The sequence below is a fragment of the Fusarium oxysporum genome, chromosome VIII (genome assembly GCF_013085055.1).
Source record: "Fusarium oxysporum Fo47 chromosome VIII, complete sequence".
Taxonomy (NCBI): Eukaryota; Fungi; Ascomycota; class Sordariomycetes; order Hypocreales; family Nectriaceae; genus Fusarium; species Fusarium oxysporum.
In genome coordinates, this window is record NC_072847.1 from 3,671,578 (window position 1) to 3,687,382 (window position 15,805).

The window sequence follows — 15,805 nt, forward strand, 5'->3', positions numbered from 1 at the left end:
CTGCGTTCACTGCAGCAGAGAACGCTGTTTCTCCATTCATCACTTGGACATCATTGTAGTCATCCGTGTGTTAATCTATTCATGTTGTTTGGTTCGAGAAACAATTGAAGCTACGTAAGGAAAAATGAATTAATGCTTGTTGAAACGCGGCCTTTCTAAGCTACAATTTATATACCATTTAGTTCGCTGAATTATTATGCTTGGCATAGAACATGTGATGTTTCCCAATGTTGAAATCAGTGTGCTACTGAATTTTAACAGGAGCCTAAAACTACATTCTACCCTAGTGACCAACGCTCTACTGGCGCCGTAGTTCAGGCTGCTGCATGAGTTGGGTAAAGATTGAGTCCTTGTTATGGAGTAAGATGGATGGCTTGTCGTAATCGGCAATGCGGCCATTGTCCAGAACTAGGATCTTATCATACTCCATCTTGCCATGAGGTTAGCTTTAATCCGTGCTGGAAGGCATGTGACGAATAGCCAATGAAAAACCTACTACTGAGTCGAGATGGTGGGTGATGGCTATCACGGTGCAGCCTTTGAATTGATGCTTGATCAAGTCGTGCACCACATTCCTAGTCTTGGGGTCCATAGCCGCGGCAGCTGTTCTACTGTGAATAACACAGAACCGAGTGGTAGGATAGGGTTAAACAGGAGCATACCTTCGTCTAGAACTACAATCTTGGTCCGAGCTAGAATGGCACGCGCTAAAGCGATAATTTGAATCTGACCTTGAGATAATGATCCACTAGGCAGACAAAAGTCAGTCTTGGAGTACGGTGTCGGCGTGTTTGATATGGGCAGGTCTAAACAAGAGGGAATGGGCATCAGATCCTACCTTCCACTAAAAATAGGGTGGTCCAAGATATCGATGGCATCGTCCATGTTGAAGAGTCGTCGTATGTGACAAACATCTGCCACGTGGAGGAGCTCCGTGTCGCTCAGTCTTCCTTCTGGATCAAGGTTGTAGCGTAAGGTGCCAGTGAACGCTGCGGGTTCTTGAGGTACTAGTGCGATTGATCTGCGCAGCGTTGTCAAATTCACTTGCGATATGTCCCAGCCGTCGATGCGAATTTGTCCGTACTGTATAGCACGCTGATCCAGAGCTCGGAGAAGAGCCATGGTGAAAGATGACTTGCCTGCTCCTGTGCGACCAACGACAGCAATATGCTGTCCAGGTTCAATAGTGAGGTTGATATCGGTCAGGCACGCAGGTCCTCCGGGCGTGTAGCATGCGGTGAATGAGTCGAAAGTAACAGACGGGCTCAGTGGCCAAGACGAAACTGGCTGTATCTCGCCTGTGTTGGGCTCTTCGGGAACTTGGTCGGCATAAGCCCATACCCGTTCCACCGAGGTGATGTCTGCCTCGAGGTTGGACCTGGTCTGGACAAATGTATTGAACTGGACTGTGATCTGAATAACAAAGTTCATTACAAGTCCAAGTGTGCTGGGAGGAGCGCCAATGATCAGAAGCAGACAGGCGGAAAAGAGTTGGATAATACTAAAATGGTCAGCAAGGTACGTTCACCTCTCAAATCAACTTTCCACAATCTTACGCGGCAAGGAGCTGGAGTCTGAGCATAAGCCACACATCCAAGGCTAGTTAAGGACCCCACGCTCGAGTATGATTGTCAATCGATGTCCTGGCACGCTCTTTGAAGACATTAGAGCAGCTGTAGGAAAGAATGACAGCCGCACCGGTTTGAATTTCGCTAGCAACGTTAAGGATTGGGCCACGAGCGTCATTCTCAATCCTTCGGAGCTGTCTGCATGCGTGTAGGTAGTGCGATTGAATCATAAAGTAGACTATACCGACAGGGAGCAGGTACAGAATACTGAGGAAAGAAGTTGAAAGAATAACCAAGATAGATGACGAAGCCGTTACGCCAAATGCGACAATACTAATGAGGCCAGTGCCAACCTGACTGTCAATTTTGTTAATATCGTTAGTAAACCGGCTAAGGATTTGTCCAAATGGTATATGGTCAAAGAAGGTGAATTTGCTTTCCAAGATTCCGCCGGTAAGATCATCGTGAATTCTTCGCGACGAAGGGATGAGACACAGGAAGTATCCTACTACAACAAAGACAGCAGAGAGAAGAGCGCCTGAAACACCACATAAACCGTAGTATATAAGCTTGTTTGTATGGCCAACGTCTTCGGATTCTTCTAAAGCAAGTTTCAGGAAGTAAATGCCGACGACATCAAGTAGCTTGGAAGACGCAGCTACCAGGAGGACAACAAGCCATCCTCCAAGCGTACACAAACGAAGGAATCTCAGATATGTGCTGAAGCTGACGCTTTTTCTAGAGAGACTGTCACCGGCTGCTTCACCCTGGGCCTTTTTGAGCAAGGGGGTGTTCTCGGAGCCACTGTCTAAGTCGGTAGATGTTACTTGACTTATAGTTCCGATCTTCAAAGATCCATAGCCTTCAATTCCCGTGGAAGGTAGCTGTTGTAGAGCTTGAACTTCACCCACAGGGGATGTAGCAAGGACTAAGATGGACTCAGCGATGTCCGTTTGTTGCTCATCAGCAAGTGATCGCCGTTTCTCAGTGATAGTGCCTTGAGAGATGATGAACAAAACGTCAGCAGCAGTTATTAGTGCGTCTGTTGACGTCGTCACCACTCGAATTGAATCTTTCAGAATGCCTTTTGGCCCGAGAACTTGGTCAATGATATGCTGTCGAACCTGGCCGTCAATAGCTGCCAGGGGATCATCGAGCACGACAACCTCCCGTCTCGAGTAGATAGCTCTTGCAACAGCCACTCTACTCATCTGGCCTCCAGAGATGGTAACAGCACTACCGCCCAGGACGGTGGAATCACCGTTGGGAAGCCGACGAATATCTGGTCCGAGGGCAACAGCGTCAAGAACTTTCTGATAGAAGGGGCCATCAAAGGGAAGCCCAAACAGGATATTTTCCCGAATAGTTCCGTTTATAAGGAAAGGTTTCTGCGACGCATACGCAACCCGTCCTTGGACGTGCACATTACCAGATAATGGTGCAGCATATCCTACCAAAGATAGCAGAAGTGTCGTCTTGCCCGAGCCTATCGAGCCAGAGATAACTGCCAATGTTCCCGATTCGAGATCGATGTTGCAATTCTCAAGAATTGGCTGCGAGAATAGAGAACCGTTAGGAGCTCCGAGGCTGCACTGGAGCAACGCCACCCGGGGATGAGAAAATACTTCTGAAGCACGGGTGACAGGTTCAAGCTTATTTGACACAGAAAAAGACAGAACAGTCCGGAGCCGCTTGAACGAGATTGCTGCAGCTTGGTATGTCATTATCAAGCGCGGCAGCATTGCTGTTGCTCTGTTGATATTGCTGAAAAACGCCAATGCCGGGAAGACGATGTCACTAGTTAATCGTCCATTGGCAACGTAGTAGGACTCAAAGCAGACAAAGATCAAAGCCGCTGGCAAGAGATATACGATGCCAACCATGGCAGCATTCGAGATAGCGACATGCTGCGTGCGCTTCAGTTCTTCTTCACGAGTTTCTGCAATTCTGCCTCGGAAGGATGACTGCAAAGCTGCCAACTTGATCTGTCTGACTTGTTTGATAACCTGCGTCACAAGAGCGACACGGGCATCTTTAGCATTCATGACCCGAGTCAGACGAACAGATATCCGACCCATTACAAGAAGCAACAACGGCAGTAGCACAACCTATGAGCCGAATCATATTAGCTCCTTTTGTCACATATCGTTAAACAAGCCGTTGACTACTTACCAGGGACAAGGAGCCAAGGAGGAGGCTCTTCCAACCGAGGATATAGACAAGTGCTCCAAGACTGATACATCCCTGAAGAGGCACCATCCAGGTCAAGTGGATGTTCTCGACAAAGTCATACAGCTTTGGTAGGTCGATATCTATTAGAACTGCAGGGTCTGGAGCGTCGGCATTGTGGCCGTAAGCAGCTGAGAGCCCCTCATCACAAAGATATGCAGTCAATGTACTTTGAATCTTTACGCCTACCAGGCGTTGGGTGTATGTCAGGTGAGCTTGCGTTGCTCCACCAATCAGGCTGGCGGCAAACAAGGCGGCGACCGTAAGGGGAGCCTAGTCCTGGAGGAGCTTTCGAAGGAGAAACGGCTGTGCAAAGGTCACAAGTAAGTTGATTATGGCCAGTACTGCGCCATAACAAAGACGCGAAGGGAAGTTGTATAAGACGGTCCAACAAATGCCTGACTTAAGGCTCCATCTTGTTGAACCTGCAAGTTCATGGGCAGACAAGCTACCAGTCACTGGCCATAGCGAGTCCACCAAGACCTCCGCAGACGCAGCCTGCTTGACCAAAGGATCAAGCCATGATAGTGTAAAAGCCGGTAAGAGAGGGGCCTTGACGAGGGGATGGCTTGCCCAGGAGGGAACCTCATATGGTACACTCATGGTAGCAATGAACGCTGACAGGTGCAGTACACTGAGGTACAGAGACAATGTACTGAATGATGGAAGCAACATGCAGATCAATGTCCACCCAGCAGATGTCAGTGCAGAATAAAAGGCTAGATAGAGGTTGATAGAGCCCCTTAGTGCCAACAGTAGAGAGATTGACGAGCCGATAATGGTCGCTACTTTGACGTTGGTTTGCACGGTTTGGCTTTGCACCCCAACCCTGCATAGAGTCGAGAGCAAGTCAGTCAACGCGAGCGTTATCAGGCTAGCGTGGAGAAACTGTAGACAGGGTAGTCAGTGCAAGGTCATAACACTTGAACTATGGCCCATGTCATGAGCTCATTAAGTCAACTGATCAGCGAAGACAAGAACTTACGCAAACAATGAATCTTGAGTAGGTCCATCTCTTGGTAGCACGGGCGAGCTCGTTTGAGCCTGCCACTAGGCTAGCGACGACGGCTAGGACGTAGGTGCCTGTCAGACCGACGAGAACTATGCTAATGAGCGTGAGCTTAATGGTAATCAACCGGTAGCTCTATAGATAATATCCAGACTTACGGGAGAATTGATGCAGGATCCATCGTTGCGATACCTCGTATGGACTGGCTCGGCAATGGAAGTTTTTGAAGAGATAAAACTCAAAGCCAAAGCAGGTAATTGGGAAGCAAAAAAATGTAAAGATGGGGGAAAGGCAGAGGTGAGAGACCCAACTCCATTTGCTATGAGAAAACAGAAGGGTGGGAGCACCAGACATGCCGTCCACACTAGCCAAATTGTCTGGCAGTTGACCTTCAGATTCAACCGGGGCCTTAATCAGATCGCTATTAGCTCAACCTTGTGCTTACAATAACCGTATCCGGTCAGCCAGAGCGCCTACAGATAACGCCAGAGTAAAACACCCCGCCCGGTATGTGCGGGGGTCAGTGGACAGATACACGCACTTTGCGGGCGCTGGGGATTGGCTTAGCACCATTCCGGGCGGCTCCTTTTTACCCCGGCCGCGTCACTAGACAAACAGCCACCGGTTGAAGGCGGCAGGCACCCGTCTGAATTTAGTGAGAATTTGAGATCATAGTCATACATCAAGGTTAATATACCCACAGAGCGGTTTGCCAATAGCTGTTACCCTGTAGCGAGGGGAGGTATTGTGTTGCCGAGAATCTTAAAATCCTGGTATCTAGGATCTCAGTAATGTCGACCCGAACAACCATATTTGCAACAATTTTCGTATAGTAAGGGAGTCAGAGACGTAGCTTCAGAGGTGTAACATTTATTTGATTCCTTCTCGTACTATAGGAAGGTGTGAGCTTGATATTATTTGGGGTGATGTTTTTTCTCACTCAGTTCGCACAGGCCCATTACAGGTGGCCCTGGAGAGGCAGAGTAAGATTGAATAAGTATTGCTCCAGGATCAAGCATATTTAATTGAAATGCGTTACTTGCTTCAATGACACTCTCATACATACATCGAGATTCCCACTAGAAGTCAAACAGAGCTTTCTTTCAAGCGTCCCCATCCCATCATACTACACAATCTAGTTCACTTGTGCATCCGTAGTGCAAGGCCATGGAATCGAACCATAACGCGATCCAATATTGCACTAGCGGTACAATGAAAGTTTACGATCACGTAATAAGAGAAAATAAGACGATCTATTCATCAAAAAATGCGTAATGTAACAAGACGTATCAGTTGACGGCCGTGCCACTTGTCGCCACGGTATTCCTTTCGCATGAGCAGCCGAGTGTATCTTGAACAAAAGGCGCTGCGCTAGAACTGATACTTCCTCGCTACGCAATTCTCAGTGAGAAGGGAGCGATCCTTGAATCCAAGAATTTATCAACGTCAGCGTCTCCTCAGGTTTGTCGAATGGCGCCAAGTGGCCGGCGTCGACAATTTCGGCATAGGTTAAGGGCCCATACGCCTTCCAACGGCCGGCAGGTTTGAGCCCTGTGTACCATGGGATGAGCTCTCGAAATCGGAAGAAAGGGTGACCGTGCCAAACAAGCCCCTGATCGACCAACCGTCGCATGCCGGCGGCGGCATTGCAGTACCAATCCTTATCACCTACGTAGATAAGAACACGGTAGTTCTACAACGGCGCAAAGTGTCAGTAAGCTTTCAAAATTGTTGATCCGCGTGCCACGGGGGGCAACGCAAGCCCAGCATCATTCTCAACCCAGGCGACTTACCGCGTTCAAGAGATAGTTGACGTAGCTGTCGCTCGATTTCCACAGATCACCATTCTCCTGCCACCGATTGAACACTTCAAGGGAAACACCCCTAAAAGGCGCATTCGGTTCGACGCCCAACGCTGTCTTGACATCTGTTCTGTTGAAATACTCATCTATGAGTGGCATCTCTGCGTAGCATTCCAACTCATTTTCGCAAGGGAGGCGGAAATCGTTGGGGTTACGCCGTAGGGTCCCTGTAACATACTGACCCATCTCGCTACAGAGCTTCTCGGTTTTCCGGCACACGTCCGAGGTCCATCCCTCAGTCTCGCAGACGCCGAGATTCTGTTCGCACCACATAGCTCGAGGTGCCCATTTCCGGCAAGTGGATGAGTTGAAGAGGCTGTCAGGGCCAGAGCAAGCAGTCTCAAAACCGCCGCCGTTCTGGACAGACCTTCTTATCAGGCCATTTCCAACCATGACACCCTTGAGGTTAATCTTCACAGCTCCAGCAGGTTCGCTCAGCTGGTTTTGTGAAGGCTTCGATTGCTGATTGACGGAATAACCAGACTTGTCGCCCTCGGCCTGGCTTTTGGCGATGATGGCACCAAGGGCGGGGACCCACGAGCCTCCGTACGACTCACCGGAGATATAGAAGTCTTGGTGAGACAGCTGGGGGAACGCGGTGAAGAATTGACGCAGGAACCTATGCATGAGGTGGGAGGCATCGACTAAGCCATCTGGTATGGCGTTTCCGCGAGAGAATCCGACCGACACGGGTTGGCTATGAATTCGAGCCTAAATCAGTAAAGTAGATACGACAAGATGAGATGAGTCTGAACCTACTCAACGAAAATAACCGAGGCATTAGTATTCCACCCAAAAGGATTATCGACCGTATAACCACCTTCGTGAGCGATGCGACAGGGGCCGAGTTCCATTAAACCTCCATATGCGGTGGACGAGGCGCCAGGGCCGCTGATATGACTTGGGTCAGTTGCTTTGTTTGGACAAGCGGTGGGTTCGAACTTACCCGCTCATCCAAAGAATGACAGGGTCTGTCGATGGATCGTTCTTGCTTTCATAGAGCCAAAAGAACATCTCACTATCGGTGCCATCATCCGACTTGATGAAGCCTGCAGTCCCAGGCGTAGTGCTGTTGCATACCGAAGCTGTGTCGTTTCCCAGCTTTAGCGAGAACGAAGGGAGATCGCCTTGGCCTTCGAAACTGTCTGCAGGAGGGAGTAGCCGATTGCCCGCAGCAACGCCCAACATCTTGAGCCACGCAAGAGTGCTGAGGAAATATCGTGGAACCATGCTGAGGCTGTTGTAGTTGCCTGATGCCTGCGTCTCAGCAATCGGGGAAGAGTAGAAGTTGAAGTGTCGACAGAATCATCCACTCCTATAAATGCGGGGTTCGTTGCTCGGAAGAATAAGAGTAAGCAAGCAACTGGATTATACTAAATCTGCTTCATGACTCAAGTGATGAGGCCGGAGCTGCGTATCCAGACTCGCGGCCTCAGAAATGCTAGGCGTGCAGCCCCACAGGTGTGCTTCCGCACACCCGATGTAGCTAGTGAGGCCGTAAATGCATACCCTGTTAGGCATCCTCAGCAATCCGCCACATCCCCTCGTGTTATGGGGTAACTGATAGCCGCGCTTGTTTTGTTGTCCCCATTTGCCCATGATCCCGATGGCATATCAACGGCGATCTGTCATAAAGAGGCCAATTCATTAACCGCCCTATTTCCATCACCCTTCACTCAACTCAACTCAACTCAACCTGAGCTCTCCTAACCTATTCGGCCTAGAACACACTTGTCAGATCCCAGTGACGCAGCACCAAATGCAGGGAATCGCTATCCTTGGGTGGCTGACCTTGCTGGTAGCCCAGGCATCTGTGCTCCCAGTGGCGGTCAGCCAGCAGATCCCATTACAAAAGCCAGCGCCTCTGAAAGCTGCCGAGGAGCGCTTCACCCTTCGCAGACAGTCTGGCAATGTCTGCGACGCAGGATCTAGGCACTGGACTGGCACAGTTAACGTCACTGATGAAAAGTCCATGTTCTTTTGTTAGCCCACCCTATCCGAGTGCTTTCTCTAAAACCGACGCTGACCATGAGCCCCATGTAAAGGGTATTTTGAGAGCCGTAACAATCCAGAAACGGCGCCGGTCATGATATGGATGAGCGGGTAAGAGTTGTATCTCCTGTTTCGCGTCATTACCCTCTCTTTATTATCAGCCTTGTCGACCTCAACTCTTCCTTCCCGCATTACTGCTTTCTTCTTTCCAGTTCTCCTAATTTTGTCATCAGCCCTCACTAACCTAGACCGCCTACAGAGGCCCTGGTGCTTCAGGTGAACTCGGCCTAACCAAGGGGAGCGGACCATGTGCGGTCAACAAGGACGGCAACTCAACCAGACGCCTGGACCACTCATGGGTTGACCACGCCAATGTGATTTATATTGAGTCAGTTTATCTCAGTTTATTTGTTTGTCTCATTCTGCTAACCGGTGTTCAGCCAGCCTGTTGGGGTGGGCTTCTCCCAAATCTCAGACCGCGATTTGATATCTGTCAATTTACATGACGGCGGCCAAGATTTGTATACATTCTTGTCCATATTCACAAACCATATGTTCCCTGAGACTGCTGACCGCCCATGGCATATCACCGGTGAATCCATGGGTGGCCATTATGTCACTGGTTACACAACATATATCATCCAGCAGGAACGTGAGCGAGCTGCCCAGGGCCTCGATCTCGGCCTCGATATCCAGTCTGCCATCATCGTCGATGGGTACATCGATAACAGCCGCCAGTCAGTTGGTTACTGGGACTTTTTCTGTACTGACTGGAGACGCGATGACCGAGAAGCCCCACTAATGAACTCGACATTTTGTGAGCAAGTTGCAGGCGGTCTCAGTGCCTGCGAAGAAAAGGGTGCCCTATGCCGCGAAACGTACGACACGGATATATGTGTCTGGGCGTACGAATTGTGCGAGGAGAAAGTAGGCAAGTATGTTGCCGCGGAAATCCGACCTGGTGGTTGGAACCCGTACGACAGTCAGTTGTCTCCCATCTTTGCCATCGTTTTAGTTGCCTTTTCTAACACCAGATCCCTGACTATAACCAGGTCGTCTCAAGTGCAAGCAACCTCCTCTCTGCTCTGACTTTGATGAAGATGAAGGATTGGAGTTTTTTAATCAGCCATGGGTTCAAGAGGAACTGGGGTTTTCCAACTTCTCTTTCTCATTGATAGATTTCGACGCCAACATGCGGTGGCAAGAGGCTAGATCACTATTCTTACCTACGACACGGGAGCTAACATTTCTTCTCGACGACACCCACGTCCGACTCCTCTTTATTAATGGAAACAATGATATCATCGTGTAAGTCCACAAGCAAGCGTCTCTCGCCTTTTCACCGCCCAACAACCTTCTTCCAGAGGCAGCTGACACAGGTGCGCAGAAGCACTCCAGGACAAATGCGTATGCTGGACGAGCAGCCCTGGAGCCGTCAGCCCCAATTTCGAAATATGGAGTATCGGGATTGGTATTATACGGATGGGGAGCTTTCCGATGACGGGGGTAACCACAGTCATCTAGGCGGTACTTGGAAAGGGAACAATAAGCTCAGTCATTTCACAGTCGACGAGGCTGGTCATTTTTCTCCCATGAACCAACCAGAAGCCATCGGTGCTGTTGTAAGGGCGTGGATAAGGGTCTAGGGGCAGGTGATTATGCGAAATGAGCATATGAGAAACCACATCAGCCTTACAAGAAGCCATAGCCACAACCCATACTTAATCAAGCCACATGTATCAAATCGACTCCTCAGCACTCTTAGTCGCAGAGGTTCTAAGCAAAGACAAGGGGATAATAGTTAAATAACCACATGCTAATGTTGCTTCTCCAACACCAAACAACCGAACTGAATAGCATCGCAACTGATGTTGACTCGATTGAGCGACTTGGAGATAACAGATCGCGGATGTAGTGTTTTGATCGCAACACTAAGGCGGCCAAGTGCGTTGAGGCTCAGGTTGCCTTCGGTCCCGATAAGAGACTCAAGAAAGCTACAGTCATAAGGCGACTTCGGGTCTGCGATAAGCGCGGAGCCGGTAGCTGCACCCCGAACAACCAAGGTGATGACTCAAAGCGATATCCATGATAGCTCCAAGAGTGAATAGGTTGGTCCACTTCCGAAAGTCGACGACTTGGTTGCCTGAATCATTTGATTTTTCGCTGATCTGGTCGAATTGCTTGAGTAGCCTTTCGTTCTTATCAGTAACTTTGTTTTCCAAAGTCTCCAGGTTACGGATAGCCATAACGTGCGACATATAGCGACGCTTCCGGGCGTGGTCCTGCTTTTTGACAACATCCAAGAGACTGGCATGGGGTCCTGCTGGTGCTGCATACATATCGCTTTTGATGCAAGTAAGAACTCCGAATGTCATGGGCTGTGGCAACCACAGATTTCTGGGCCTCTGTCTTTTCTCCTATTTTTCCTAGGATGTTAATAGCTATGACTCCAGTTGGTGCATTTGGGTTTTACACCGGGCTGAATATCATGGCGATGATTTTATCTTCCTTTTTGTCTCAGTGACGAAAGCCAAGACGTTGGAGGAGATTGACCTTGGTTTTAAACTACCCCATTATGTACACGCAAGATTTTGATATTGCAATTTCCTATCTTAGGGGTTTCAACAGAGAGAATTACTTAAGAAGAACAATCCATACCCGGATCTAGTGTTTTAAGACTCAGCAAGTTGTTAGAGGCTGTACCCAGCAGGTTCTAACAAGCAGAGGTTATAAGCTGATGGGGTCAGAGTTTATTACGGTTGTCTTAGTCGGCTTACCCTGAGGCTATCACACTGTCAGACTATAGCACTAGTCAAGTATATTAAGGTGTTTTTAAGCAGACAATCAATCCCACTTTCAACACGCCTTTGTTAATCTTACAGAAATTGAGTTTATACATATAGTTTAACAATCTATAGTTTATGCCTTACATAAGGGTTAGGGTTAAAGCAGTAGCTTCTCCAACCTGGAACATTAAATGCAAATATAAGTGTTAGCTAGTTCGACAACTTGCTGGCTAGATACATTTCATGAAGCAGGCTTCTCACGGTCCAGTAGAGCAGGAGAACGAATGGCGGATCCATAGATGACAGAAACGGCGGCGATATCGGGACTACAAGTAGAAAAGATGGGGAATTATTACAAATCATTCAAATGTCATAATTTAACACTTTTTTAGGGGATAGGCCCGCAATGGATCGGCTTAATCCTCTATACTCTCTATTTATAAATAAAATCTCCCTTCGTAAAGCTCTGCATTAATTAGTTGCATACTATTAATTACTCAACAACTTCTTTATGACTTCAGAAGCACTGCAAAGGGCCTCTGAGCCGTCCAAGCGAGCTCTCGCTACATTGAAAAGTGGCCTTGCCTGGGACTTGATGCAAAAGGTAAAAGAGCGACCTCGTTACGATTTACACCTCCGCCCCGACGGAGTCATCGACCTTTCTGGGGCCCTGAACACACTTATGGATGACTGGATGAAGTCGTACGTCGAACGCTTTCCGCAGACTCTTTCACCGCGCTACGGTGCCATTCACGGTTCGCAAGCTCTCCTCAATACTGCGGCCGGCTTCTTCAACGCTTTCTTCCACCCTCATGGGAGTGCTTTAACCGGCGACCACTTGCTGGCGGCTAACGGAGTCACTTCACTCATTGATATGATGGCATGGACTCTTTGCGACCCCGGCGATGGCATTGTCTTCTTCACGCCTAATTTCTACATGTTAGATTATGACGCGAGCGTCCGCTCAGGGGTCACGACTGTGCCGGTTTCAATATCGACAATCTCAGACCCATTTGAAGCTGAGTGCCTACCGGAGCTCATGCGCCTGGTGCAATCTGCTGTTGATGAAGCCAAGCGAATACGCCGGGTTAACTGCCGCGTCTTATTCTTGACCAACCCGGCCAACCCGCAAGGTCGGTGCTATTCCTTATTGACGCTGCGTGCCTTAGCTATATGGTGCCGCAACAATGCCATGCATCTGGTGGCCGACGAAATCTACGCTCTATCGACTTTTGGCACCGAGTCAGACAAGGTGGGAAGTACCTTCTCATCCGTGTTAAGCATTCCGTGCGATGAGGCGACTCAACAGCACATCCACTGTCTGTACGGAGTGAGCAAGGATTTCAACATGGGTGGTCTTCGGATGGGCTTTCTTGCCACAAAGAACAGCGCAGTTCGTACCGCTGCTTCAAGAGTGGCGTAAGTAGTTGTTTCCCTGGCACGCAAGCGCTTCATCTGCGCGGATGGGCTTGTGACTAATGTATCATCTAGCTGGTTCACGTGGCTTACGTCCTTCTCGGACACATTCATCACGCAATTCTTGGAACGGCAACATCTTGTCAAGGACTACATCTCCGTCTATCAAACCCGATTGCGTCAAGCCTACCAGATTGTCTCGGGTGCGTTACGCAAGCACGCAGTTCCATTCGCCGCCGCTAACGCTGGGCTCTTCGTCTTCATCGATCTCGGGAGGTGGATCGACTTCTTTCCCCGCCCAAAGCCAGAATCTAACGTTGGGTCTGTCAGCCGTGAGTTGCAGCTATGCGAGTGGCTACTAGACCATGGGGTCTTCCTGAACGCGGGAGAGGTGAGTCATTTTTCGCTCGCTTGATAACATGGCGCTGATATGAGAACGCAGTTTGCGGGGTCGGATCGCCCGGGGCATTTCAGATTAGTCTTTACCCATAATCCGGAAGCAGCCGTGATTGCGGTAGAGCGGATTCGTAGCGCCCTCGACAAGCTTGAAGAGGGGGTCGAATTTCCGAAAGCGTGACGAGAGGCAAGGGCGCTCAGGATGTACGGGCGCTAGGTAGATTCGGGTGCACGAGAGCGCACCGTCCCCACTGACATGGAGACGACACGAAATGTCGCTTATAGCTTTACGTACGTTATCACTTTCCATTCGAATCATCTTTCACATAGAGTTAAATAAGACCTCCTGATAAGAACCAAAAGATCCGAACAAAGCATGCAAATTACATAAAATCTGGAAAAACATACTCGCAATGCTGATCACACCACTGTCCCCCAGCAACAATATGGCAACCAAGCAATCTTCCCATCACTTGCCATTGCCTCAATCGAGCCACAGCTGCTCTTGCAGCCATCACTATGGGACTGGTAGCATGTCGTCAGCTCCACCAACCAACCCCGCGACCCCAACGCTTAGCCATTTAAGCCTTGCGAACCACGGCCGAGGCGAACCAGACGTCCCTGAGTCTTGGACCCTCATGGACCCTGTTGCGCCAACCTGCACTGCCGGGTTTAGTCAGGCCTACTCCCAGAGCTCTTCTGAGCTCTGCATCTTCGCTGACCTCCTTATCCCCGGCCGTGGTGACCCCGTGCCCAAAGCTGCCGTAGGCATTTCAACCGAGGATGGCTCCATTACCTACGTGGGACCACAGTCACACATGCCTCAGCACCTCTGGGCAGCATCCCGCACAACTGTGGGATATCTCCTACCAGGCTTATGGGTCACACACACTTCGCCGGCACCATTGTTGTGGACTTTCCTAATTTTATCCAGACCCATCCGGCCACTCTTGGTGCCATGATAACACGTGGACTTCATGATACTCTTATGGCTGGCTTCACCTCGGTCAGAGATGTAGGCTCGTATGCCACTGAGGTAGCTCCTCTTGTCGATTCCGGGTTCTTACTCGGACCTAACATCTTTGGCGCTGGAGCTGCCATTGGGATTACTGGCGGCAGCTGTGATGCATGTACTTTGCTGGGCGACTTTGTTGCGACACGCCAAGGCACTTCGCCCCTCCACCCCTGGCCGGGTGTAGCAACCCTCGTCATTGCCGACGGTGTTGATGAGTGCCGCCGCGCAGTCAGGCAGCAGATCAGGCGCGGTGCTCGATGTATAAAGGTTGTAGCAACCGGTGGTGTTCTCAGCACTGCCGATGACCCTCAATACCGTCAGTACTCAGACGAAGAGCTGCATGTCCTTATGAGCGAGGCACAGTTGCAGGGTAGAGCTGTGGCCATCCATGCCCACGGCAAGTCAGGCATTATGGCTGCAGTTCGTGCGGGAGCCAAGACTATTGAGCACGGCAGTTATATCGATGAGGAGGCTGCTGAGCTTATGGTTGCACGAAATGTGTCTCTTGTGGCCACCCGTAAGGTAATAGAGGCAGGTCTGAAGAACCTCGACTCGTTGAACCCTCCTACGGCGCTTAAGATGAAGAATATTGCTGCGCAGCATGCCCACGCCTATGCTTTGGCTATCCGCAAGGGCGTTAAGATTGCCCTGGGCACTGATATTAGCGGCTCGAATCCTAAGTCGGGCACCGCCCATGGTAAGAACGGTGCTGAGCTGGTATATGCGGTTGCCGCTGGCCTGTCGCCTCTGGGAGCTATCGAAGCTGGCACTATCAACTCCGCAGAAACCCTAGGCCCCCAAACCCCCAAGAAAGGGCTAATCAAGGTTGGCTGGGATGCTGATATGATTGCTTTAAATGAAAACCCACTTGACAACATTCACCTGTTTGCCAACCCCGAGAATATCAAGTACGTTTGGAAGGGTGCAATGTTGGTTAAATCCCCACAAGGACAGATGCTGTGGCCGCCTCTGAAGTAGTAAACGTCGATACGCGGACCTGAAGCATATGTGGCAAACAGTGTATGGTTCTGCTTTTATCTAGCACTCTCAACATGATCATGTAGTTTTTGTAACTTTGCAATATTCCTAGGAAATTCTGTTGTAAGTCTGTAGTGAACCTGGTGAGAAAAGGTAATGAAGGTGTGACCTCAGTTGTGCGGGCTGATCTCCTATGCTGCACAGCCTATTAATAATCCCCACTCACATCAATTAATACAATAAGCGGCAGAGAGCTCTGAAGGGGGACGCACCTGTCTCTAAACCCAACAGAATAGCGATTCCTAAGCAGATTCAGGCTGATAATTGCCATATGGCAATAAGACAGCCGCCACTCGGTCCCGTGAGTAACAGCAAGATTTGAACACTCGTCCAGCTCATTCTATCAAAGGGTTTAAGCCCTAGCTTGAACCCATCACTCGAAGAAGAGAATCACAGGATAGTTATACACCGGACAGTTCCAGTGCTTTCACAGATCTGTTGAATCACCTTTCGACGTCAAATGTAACTAACATCTTTGGCTGATGTTTATGAGC

The 15,805-nt window shown here is 49.5% G+C and overlaps 6 protein-coding genes across 6 annotated transcripts; 3 read left to right on the forward strand and 3 right to left on the reverse strand.

Annotated features, from left to right (window-relative positions):
- Window positions 1-298: 298 nt before the first annotated feature.
- Window positions 299-4,987, reverse strand: FOBCDRAFT_278688 (P-loop containing nucleoside triphosphate hydrolase protein; the record flags this gene model as incomplete). The annotated part of the gene is made up of 8 exons (XM_059611555.1): window positions 299-430; window positions 497-603; window positions 663-748; window positions 839-1,501; window positions 1,617-3,676; window positions 3,741-4,070; window positions 4,783-4,903; window positions 4,965-4,987. 8 exons carry the CDS (start codon window positions 4,985-4,987, stop codon window positions 299-301), a joined length of 3,522 nt encoding a protein of 1,173 aa, XP_059465702.1.
- A 1,221-nt stretch (window positions 4,988-6,208) lies between these two features.
- On the reverse strand, window positions 6,209-7,898 carry FOBCDRAFT_263724 (Alpha/Beta hydrolase protein; the record flags this gene model as incomplete). Its single annotated transcript, XM_054706675.1, has 4 exons — window positions 6,209-6,499; window positions 6,600-7,365; window positions 7,428-7,559; window positions 7,615-7,898. 4 exons carry the CDS (start codon window positions 7,896-7,898, stop codon window positions 6,209-6,211), a joined length of 1,473 nt encoding a protein of 490 aa, XP_054562650.1.
- A 529-nt stretch (window positions 7,899-8,427) lies between these two features.
- FOBCDRAFT_141231 (carboxypeptidase Y) lies at window positions 8,428-10,306 on the forward strand (the record flags this gene model as incomplete). Its single annotated transcript, XM_054706676.1, has 6 exons — window positions 8,428-8,650; window positions 8,714-8,771; window positions 8,920-9,048; window positions 9,101-9,642; window positions 9,713-9,968; window positions 10,048-10,306. The coding sequence occupies 6 exons, from the start codon at window positions 8,428-8,430 to the stop codon at window positions 10,304-10,306; spliced, it is 1,467 nt and encodes a 488-aa protein (XP_054562651.1).
- Window positions 10,307-10,660: 354 nt separating this feature from the next.
- Window positions 10,661-10,999, reverse strand: FOBCDRAFT_205827 (uncharacterized protein; the record flags this gene model as incomplete). The annotated part of the gene is made up of 1 exon (XM_059609161.1): window positions 10,661-10,999. The coding sequence occupies one exon, from the start codon at window positions 10,997-10,999 to the stop codon at window positions 10,661-10,663; it is 339 nt and encodes a 112-aa protein (XP_059467803.1).
- An 890-nt stretch (window positions 11,000-11,889) lies between these two features.
- Window positions 11,890-13,605, forward strand: FOBCDRAFT_167197 (pyridoxal phosphate-dependent transferase). Its single transcript, XM_054706677.2, has 3 exons — window positions 11,890-12,865; window positions 12,938-13,253; window positions 13,305-13,605. The coding sequence occupies exons 1-3, from the start codon at window positions 11,958-11,960 to the stop codon at window positions 13,437-13,439; spliced, it is 1,359 nt and encodes a 452-aa protein (XP_054562652.1). The 5' UTR covers window positions 11,890-11,957; the 3' UTR covers window positions 13,440-13,605.
- Window positions 13,606-13,704: 99 nt separating this feature from the next.
- Window positions 13,705-15,251, forward strand: FOBCDRAFT_263726 (uncharacterized protein; the record flags this gene model as incomplete). The annotated part of the gene is made up of 2 exons (XM_059611330.1): window positions 13,705-14,112; window positions 14,193-15,251. 2 exons carry the CDS (start codon window positions 13,705-13,707, stop codon window positions 15,249-15,251), a joined length of 1,467 nt encoding a protein of 488 aa, XP_059465703.1.
- Between the last annotated feature and the right edge of the window lie 554 nt (window positions 15,252-15,805).

What these genes read in the sequence shown, in the direction of transcription:
- FOBCDRAFT_167197 (XM_054706677.2), top strand. Translation starts at nt 11,958, where the DNA reads ATGACTTCAGAAGCACTGCAAAGGGCCTCTGAGCCGTCCAAGCGAGCT. An exon ending in ACCGCTGCTTCAAGAGTGGC is followed by an intron (nt 12,866 to 12,937) that starts GTAAGTAGTTGT and finishes TGTATCATCTAG; the next exon opens with CTGGTTCACGTGGCTTACGT. An exon ending in TCTTCCTGAACGCGGGAGAG is followed by an intron (nt 13,254 to 13,304) that starts GTGAGTCATTTT and finishes ATGAGAACGCAG; the next exon opens with TTTGCGGGGTCGGATCGCCC.